Source organism: Condylura cristata, unplaced genomic scaffold (assembly GCF_000260355.1).
Source record: "Condylura cristata isolate star-nosed mole 26May11 unplaced genomic scaffold, ConCri1.0 scaffold00020, whole genome shotgun sequence".
Lineage (NCBI taxonomy): Eukaryota > Metazoa > Chordata > Mammalia > Eulipotyphla > Talpidae > Condylura > Condylura cristata.
The window spans coordinates 27,617,198-27,626,304 of record NW_004567121.1 but is presented as its reverse complement, the minus strand read 5'-3'; the positions used below and the strand labels follow the sequence as shown (position 1 = coordinate 27,626,304).

At 36.6% G+C, this 9,107-nt stretch overlaps 1 protein-coding gene across 1 annotated transcript in view; it reads left to right on the top strand.

Annotated features, from left to right (window-relative positions):
* RAB10 (RAB10, member RAS oncogene family) overlaps window positions 1–8,685 on the top strand; it is a 58,109-nt gene extending 49,424 nt beyond the window's left edge. Inside the window, exons 5-6 of the mRNA XM_004686387.1 lie at window positions 262–363; window positions 6,187–8,685. Of these exons, the coding sequence (XP_004686444.1) occupies window positions 262–363; window positions 6,187–6,270 (186 nt within the window). The 3' untranslated portion in view covers window positions 6,271–8,685. The remainder of the gene's footprint in view (window positions 1–261; window positions 364–6,186) is intronic.
* Window positions 8,686–9,107: the final 422 nt, after the last annotated feature.

Genomic DNA, 9,107 nt, shown 5'->3' with positions numbered 1-9,107 from the left:
TTTTTTTTTAACACTACTGGAGACAACAGTGTTTGAGGGAATTTTTTCAGCGTTTGTCATAGGTATAGGAGAATCAAATCTGGCAGCAATATTTTTAACCTACAAAGAGGTATTCTTTATTAATTTTGCTCATTTCTGTAAGGTTTTGACCATTAATTGAAATTTACATCATTGAAATAATGTTTGTTTTATATAACCTCACTGAGAATACTGCTTGCAGAATATTTGCATTTTCTTTAATTTTTTATTATTTTATTTTAGATTGCACGGGAGCATGGTATTAGGTTTTTTGAAACTAGTGCAAAAGCAAATATAAACATTGAAAAGGCGTTCCTCACATTAGCTGAAGATATCCTTCGAAAGGTAAGTTTCTATTTTTACTCCTCTACTCTTAACATTTCTTGGTATCAAAATTGACTATTTCACCTTTACTAAAGTACTAGGTTTCATTCAAATACTGAGTTTATAATGTTGTATGTCAGTTACTAGTTTTAAAAAAGTGATTTTGAGTGAGAAGGTACCTAAAAATTTCCTCTTTACTAGTGGTTTTCCAAATTAAAATAAGGAAGTGGGTAGGAGGAGGGAGGCATTACAGAGAGACATCTAGAAATCTGTAGGATCCAGTCATTGTAGCAATTTTCTGAGCTCCCACACTTTCTAATCCCCAATTTCATGGTTTTCAGCTTTTTGTCTGTTTCGTGGTGGTGTGAGTTTTTGGGTCTTTTTTGTATTCATTTCCTTTTTCATTCCCACAGATGATTTTTTAAAATTCAGTTTAAATGTAAGTGGTGAATTTATTAGGTATGCAACCAAGTATTCATTCTTCTATTCATTCTTCTATTTGGATTTCTCAGACATACTAATAAAGGCTTGGATTATTGTATAGTGAATAGATAAAATTAGTCCATCCCCAGATTTCATATTACCATTCATTTTAACCTCAGATAAGTTTCTGAGTTTAATTTGTGAATCCTGAAAGTTGCAGGGCAAGTAACATATAGTAAAATTTGGAAACTTTTTTTTCACATTTCCTGTACAGTACACATACTTGGTTATGAGTCCTAAATGACTGGACATACAGATTTGTTTATGACCCATATTCAGTTTATTATATATTTTAATGCAAATAAAGAAAATTTGACACAAGTCCTAAAGGAGATGCAATTATATAAAAGCTTATTGTTTCTGGGGCCCTCCCTGGTGGTGCAGTAGGTTAAAGCACTATATTATGAAGTTACTGCAGCGCAATTTCGATCCCCGGCCAGGGATCTGACCCACTTGGTATGGCAGACCTCTATTGACCCACCCGCTGCTCCCCTCAGCAGTGTATTTCTATAGATCTGCCTATTTTGCTCCCTATTCTGTCTCTGGTGAATCCTCTCACCCACCACACTTCTGGCCTGTACCCCAGTTCTGTAAGCATAAATAAATAAATCTTACAAAAAAAAAAAAGTTAATTGTTTCTGGTAACTGTTTTTGAAATACTAGTTTCTAAAAACAACCCAAATATCTTTTTAAAGTATATATCTATAAAACATAAGTTGTAATAAAGGTAGCATATTAATTGTAAATCTAGTGAAATTTCTGTGCATTTACAAGATATTAACATTTAAGTAATTAAATTCCTTGTATGAAATCATTAAATCAAACAACATAAATTTTGAGAGTGAAATGTGTCTGTCAACTGTAGTTGAATGTTGAAAATGGAAGAAAGTCCTACGTGACTGCTCGTAGTAGCCATTGCCAGAGTGAAGTTGGCCCTTCCTCCTTCCTGGGTTGCAGACACCCTGCATATCATGTTTGGGGAGTTGCCGCCTGCCTTAGAAGATCATGTAATGCTAGAATCCAGCCAAATCAAAAATTGCATTTAATTTCAGAGAATGAGAAAGACTTTGAACAGTTAGATAGAAAGGTTATCCACCATATACTGAGAGATAAAAAGTAAAGTAGAAAGGTAAAATATGAATAGTACGAGATTTTTAACATTATATGTGACACTTGCCACACACGCGAGCAAACACACACACACATACACACAAATGGTTGTGTTTGCAGAGATCAGGAAGGATATATGCTAACCCTTAGGTAGTGAGTACTCCAGGCAGAGCCTGGCGAGAAGTGGTGACAGAAAGGGGAAGAGGGATGTAGGCCAGAATTAGTCAGACTCTCACCTTTATGTCATTTTGTTTTTGAAATGTTAACATTTTTCTTTATGGTTATTAAAGCAATCAGATAATATTAATATTCTTTCACAAGTGAGTAAGGTAAAGACCCATTAGAATTCCTTGAAGAAATAAGTTTTTACTTGGAAATGTTCCTTTGAGAAACATAAATAAAAATATAATAGAAAAATACTAGGTGAACTGTGAACTGTGAAGAAGGAAACTTGTATTGTTAATTAGATGAAGGGAGTAACAGGAATAGAAAAACACTTAAAAAATAGTGCAAAGAATTTGGGGAACCAGAGTGAAAAAAATGACTGAATACTCATTTACCTTAAAGCTTACTAAAACATAAAACACCTTTGTCTGTGTGTTTTGTTTTTGTGAACTTTTTGGTCTTCATTGTGATTTTTTTTTCTCTATAATGTGTTCCTGTATTACCTCGCCTGTCTTGATATTTTTTATGAATGTGTCCTAGTGGAGTAGCTCTCCTGATTATCTTAATGATTAAGAAACATGAATGCACTGATAATGGGCTCTGTCTAGAGGCAGGTAGCTGCTTTTTTTTTTTTAATGACGCATCTGGGTTTAGGAAAAATTTCCTGTATCCCATTTGGGTTTTTCTCAGGGTGAACAGATGAGCAAATTAGTATCAGACATACTGGTAGGAGAAAAGGTCAAAATTTAACAACATGTATATGGAGAATTTATGTGGTTGTAAGCTCCAAAAGAATAATGGAACATACCAGAGACATTTACCCTGTATTTAGGGAGAAGGGTGTTGAGAAGATAGGTGGGGAAGACTTAACATAACAGAGGAAGGGGGCTACCTTATCCTTACTCTGAGAGAGGAGATGAAAATTCTCTGATAAAAACATGTTTTCTGAGAAAGGCACAACTGGATGAGGACCCTCCTGTCACCAGTTGCATTCTTTGTTATAAAGGGGGGAGCTGTGGTTGCTTCTGTGTGAGGAAAAGACCTGAATCTTCTCCTAGTCTTCTGGGCCCTCACTGCTGTCAACCCAAAACGATTTGCATTCTTTAAGCCAAGGTGACAGACCTGGGGATCTCTTTTGACCTTGACCTCTAGTTCCTAAATCAGGGTGACAGGAGGCCTGCTGTGCACTTTGAGAAATGCCTACCTTACTCTTTTGGAGAGACTAACCCCACACATTCTACGTACTTTTGGATGCCGTAAATTATCAGTTAAAACAATTGTAAACTTGTTTTATATCAAAAGATTTAATAGTAATTCCTGACTAGCAACTTCTGTGAAGTGCTTTCTCTCGTAAGTTGATAAGAGAAAAATTAACTGTAGAATGAAAACAATGTATAACATTTTTTTTTTAAAGATTTATTTATTTATTTGTGCATACAGAACTGGGGTACAGGCCAGAGGCTCAGGGGCGGTGAGAGGCTTCACCAAAGACAGAGTGGGGAGCAGAACAGGCAGATCTACTAAGTACACTGCTGAGGGAAGCAGCGGGCGGGTCAGGAGAGGTCTGGCTCGCCATGTGGTCTCCTCCGGGGCAGGCGGCAGGCGGGAATCGAACTCATGCGGAAGTGGCTTCAGATTCTCAGTGCTGTGCTTTAACCCGCTGCGCCACCAGGGAGGGCCAAAACAATGTATAACATTTTAATTTAATTATGTGAATAGTAATTCATTCCCATGGATTTACTATATTTCTCCAATTCCTTATCCAGCCCCCAACAGGTAACCAGTGTAATTAGTTTCTTAGTTACTAATATATAAGAAGAATATACTTAATCCTATCCCTCTTGCCCTTCCCACCCCCCTTTTATTTTTTTAAAAGATTTATTTATGCAAAGAAGAACCAGGGTGTAGGCCTGGGGTGGGGATGCTGGAGAGGATTCACCAGAAATAGTGAGAAGCAAAACTGGCAAGTTGACAGAAATACACTGTTGAGGGGAGCATTGGACAAGACTGGAGACATCTGCTTCACCATGTGGGTCACTCCCTGGCTGGGGGTCGAACTCTTGCTTCATTGGCTGCTGATAGCTTTATAGTGTATCCATTTTCATTTTGTATAAGTGAAATAAAAAGTCAATTTTTAAAAATAATTGAGTGCTACACCTTTGAATGGATATATCATAGTTAATTAGATCTCTAAAGGAGAAAGAAACTTAGGTAATTTTTACCCATACAATCTTACAGATAATGTGTAGTGAATAATAGTAACATTTAAATCATTTTGCATATGTGCAGGTGTATTTGAAGGACAGGGTCTCAGAAGTGGCCAGTAGAACATATGGATATATTTTAACTGTCCCTGCTTTCACATTGAGTCATGAGAGTCATTCCCATTACTTTCTTCTGTGGATATGAGAAAGTCTTCACTCATACGCTTTCCCAACCTAACAGGTTAAGAAAAATGCAGATTTAACTTGCAGCTCTTTTGAGTAAAATGCACCTTTTAAAAGATATGTTTAAGAATCATACTTTGGTATTTCCTTTTCTATAAATGTTTTTATTTCCTTTCCCCACTTTTTCTAATTGGTTATTGGCCCTTTTCTTATTCATGACTAGGAACCAATTAACATTATACTTAATAAATTTAGCGACTGCTTTCAATAAAATGACTATACGATATAATTCTCTTTTTCAAAGAATCTTTTTCAGGTATCTAAGTTGTAAAAGGATGGACTGTAAGTAAGGTCCTGAGGAATAAATTGGTTATAAGCACCCATATATCTTTAACCAACCCCATGCCTGGAAGTTCCTAAAAAGAGGGAACTTTCTGTCACATTCTTTTCTTGCGGTGGGCTAGTTGCTGAGCTGCACTTCCTCACTTTTTCTCAAAGATTTGTATTAGGAGCAAAGTCACTTATTCAGGAAAGCTAGCAGTTCTTTGCAATCATAACACCTCTCTGGTGGCACAAGGGGTTAAAGTGCAGCACAGTGAAGCTGTCCACAGCCACTGCAGCTGACCCATGTGGTGCTCAGACCTCTCCTATCTCCCCCGCTGCTCCATTTAGTGGTATATAGCAGTAGATCTGCCTGTTCTGCTCCCCACTCTCTTTGGTGAGTCCTCTCACCCCCTGTATCTCTGGCCTAGAGGTACACCCCAGTTCTTGTATGCATAAATAAATTTTTTTTTTTTTAACATGTAGCTTTAGGATTCAGTGAAAAGAGAATCTCATATTTTAGGAGTGTGATACAAAGGAGCCTTCTGTTTTGTGTTATGGTCTATATTTTGATCTGGGGGTTTCACAGTGTCCACTTAAAACCCACTAGGCACATTTTAGGATTTGTGTGCTTTACTACAGGTGAGCTATCCCTTAAAAAAAAAAAAAGCCTCCTTTCATGTACATAGTGTAGGATATCCATTTAAAATAGTATATTGCTCTGATTTTGAAAGTACCGTTTAGAATGTTGGAGAAATAAAGGATTATACAAAGAAAGCAAAATCTCATTACCCTACTAACTATTAATACTGTTAGTGGTTGGTATTTTTTATTTCTATCTTTTTCTATATCCATTTTTAACATAAATTCTACAACTTTTAATTTTTGCCCCATTATAGTTCCTCTAATGTTAGCATATCATAGTTGAGATTATCTTTTTAAAGCTATGTACTATAAGACATGCTTTAGCCTCAATGGCAAGTAAATTAAAGGTTTAAAAGGCATTTTATACAAGCGCTGGGCTATACATGGCCCAACAACATTGGTTTTATACACATGCTTAGTATTAGTAGTGCTTTTAAGCACTCAGTGTGTCAGTGCCTAGGGATAGGAGATAATAAGCCTTTATTCAGAGGCGTTAGGGCAGATTTCAGAACCTCTGAAAAGGGGTCAGGAGGCCTCTCTACACTTCACAGCTTGAGGAAGTAGGCAAAATGAAGATTAAAAATAAAGCCTCTCAATCTTTTATTTGCATGGGGGAGAAAAGCTATCTCATGTGACTGTAATTGTACTTGGTTTAGTAAATTCACTTGTATGAGAGTATTTCTGTTGAATCTTGATTGATCCACAACAATATTTCCTTGTGTGTTTGTTCCAGACCCCTGTAAAAGAACCCAACAGTGAAAATGTAGATATCAGCAGTGGAGGAGGCGTGACAGGCTGGAAGAGCAAGTGTTGCTGAGCATTCTCCCGTTCCATCAGTTGCCATCCACCACCCCGTTTTCTCTTCTTGCTGCAAAATAAACCACTCTGTCCATTTTTAACTCTAAAAAGATATTTTTGTTCTCATCTTAACTCTCCAATTCATCTTATTTGTTCTTTCATCTGTGACTGCTTGCCGACTTTATAATTTCCTTCAAACAAAAAAATGTAAAGAAAAATCATGTCTGTGACTTCATTTTTAAATGTACTTGCTCAGCTCACCACTGCATTTCAGTTGTATTATAGTCCAGTTCTTATCAACATTAAAATCTATAGCAATCATTTCAACTCTATTCTGCAAATTGTATAAGAATAAAAGTTAGAATTAACAATTTTATTTTGTACAACAGTGAAATTTTCTGTCATGGATAATGTGCTTGAGTCCCTATAACCTATAGACATGTGATAGCAAAAGAAACAAAAGCCAGGAAAACACTCATTTCGCCTTGAATATGTAAATTGGGTTAATTTTGTCCTGTGCCTTATGTGGAAAGGAACTTCTTTTGGTTTTTCCTTTATTTGTTTTGGTGAAAGCATGTTCAGGAGACATATCATCCAAACATAAACCATTAAAATGTTCGTGGTTTGCTTGGCTGTAATTTTCAAAGTAGTTAATTGAGGGCAAAGGGCAATGCAGAAATGATAGCTTGGTTTGCTGATCCTCGTTTTGAGTGGCCTTGATATCTAAAACTGTTCCTGCCACCCTTCTCCTTGGCCACTGTTTCCTCATGTCTTGTCTTCCTCTTCCTGCATGCTGCTTTATTTGCTTTTCCTTCCCCCACTATCCAGTGGTATGAGTTATTTAAAGGGGGCAAACTACTAATAAGGTTTGTCAAATTTAACATAAAGCACCTACTTAATTGCTTAAGTAAATGGAAAGATAGATTCTAACTGCTTATGATCGAATGTCAGTTAATCGTGTTTTCCCTTCATTTCCTCTTTCCCTGAAAACTCCTGTTCCAGATTACTTCATTTGCTGTTTGATGTCCTATTCCTCCTCTTTCTCTCTGTTCTCTTGCTGTCTATACATTGAGTTTATGAAATGGAAGAGTTAATTGCATGCACTGTGTTTGGAGGGTGTTGTGGTTTTTCTTTCTAATTTAGGTGTGTAGCCTATTCACGCTCCTAGAATAAATATCTTAACCTAAATTTGAGTAGTCTCCATTTTGGCAACTCCTCTTAGCAGTTTGGTAGCCCAGTAAAGGCGATGTTACAAAACACAGGAAGGAGGAGTAAAATTTATTGACATGTTTGCCAAATGTCTTGAGATTTGGCCTTTGAAAATCACTTTTTCAGTGTTAAGTTGTCCTTACCTTAAGGTTTAGAAGTATTTTAGAACCTTAATAAGTTTAAGTCCTATCTTCACATCCTTTTGGAAAACATATTGCCATGGATTTGGATCAAGGACAAAAAAGGCTTTTCATATAAAGATAAAATCTCTAGCTTACCTCTGACCTTGTCTCTTTTTTTCTTCTTTCCACCTCATTTTGCTAGTTTTGCTTCATTGCTTATCATTAGAATAGGGTAAGTTAAGTTTGCTATGCTGCTAGCATCCTAAGATGATACCTTTGTTGAAATAATTGTGAATAGCATGATTCATTTCTAGCAGAGGCTGAGTTTAGGACAGCAGCTTCCATTGAAAAGTGTGGCTGTGTCGTGGCTAGCATTCTAATGCCTCTCTGCTCACAAACAACACAGGGATGTATCTGTATGAGCATCCATACATTTTTCAGATAGTGCCCTAAAAACAATTTTTTATGCCTCACTGGTGGTTATTAGGTTTTCCCCTCACTTGACTTTATCATTGTTTACTCGTAAAAGCAGCATTGCCAAATAATGCCTAATTTTCCACTAAAAATAATAATAAAATGTTAAGCTTCTTGAAGTTTTAGGTTAAACCTGTTGTTAGATTAATTTTAACGTTATTGTTGCTTCCCTTTATCTGGATTGTGGCAGTAGCTTCTTTTTAACCCTCTTTAATCTTTACTCGATTCAGTGACTTAAGGTCTGAGAGCTAAACACTGGGATTTTTGGGTAACCGACTGACAGTTTTGTTTGCAATATTATATTTGGCATTGTACATAGAAAGGATATGGCTACCTTTTGTTAAATCTGCACTTTCTAAATATCAAAAAAAGGGAAATGGAGTATAAATCAATTTTTGTATAACCTGTTTGAAACATGGGTTTTATTTGCTTAATATTAGGGCTTTGCCCCTTTTTCTGTAAGTCTCTTGGGATCCTGTGTAGACGCTGTTCTCATTAAACACCAGTTAAGTCCATACTCTGGTACTAGCTACAAATTCGGTTTCATATTCTACTTAACAATTTAAATAAACTGAAATATTTCTAGATGGTCTACTTCTGTTCATATAAAAACAAAACTTGATTTCCAACTGTGTGGCTTGGTTTTCATTTATTTATGGACATGAAAACTTCTGAAAATAATGCAAAATTGCAAACAATATCAAGAGTGGCATAAGTGGGAGGAAAGTAATTTTCTCAGTCGAGGGAAAACTGCGAAGACCATTTGAAGAACTGTGTTTGGTAAGAAACTACAGAAATCAAATACCCTTAATACACTAAAACACAATCATTCTGTGAGGAGACTGCACTGTCTAGTCACTGCCCCCAGCCAGCAGCACTGCCATGTGCCTTGGGCCGGCTGCAGCTGAAGGATGCTTTCCCGGCACCTCGAGTGCACCGTGGAGGAGTCTTGTAGCCAGTGTCTGTCCTCTGACCTGAGAACTGTGTCTCCTTTTGTTTTTTGTGGTTTTGGTAAACCATAGGTGACAGCTTTGTTTTATATGTAGTATTG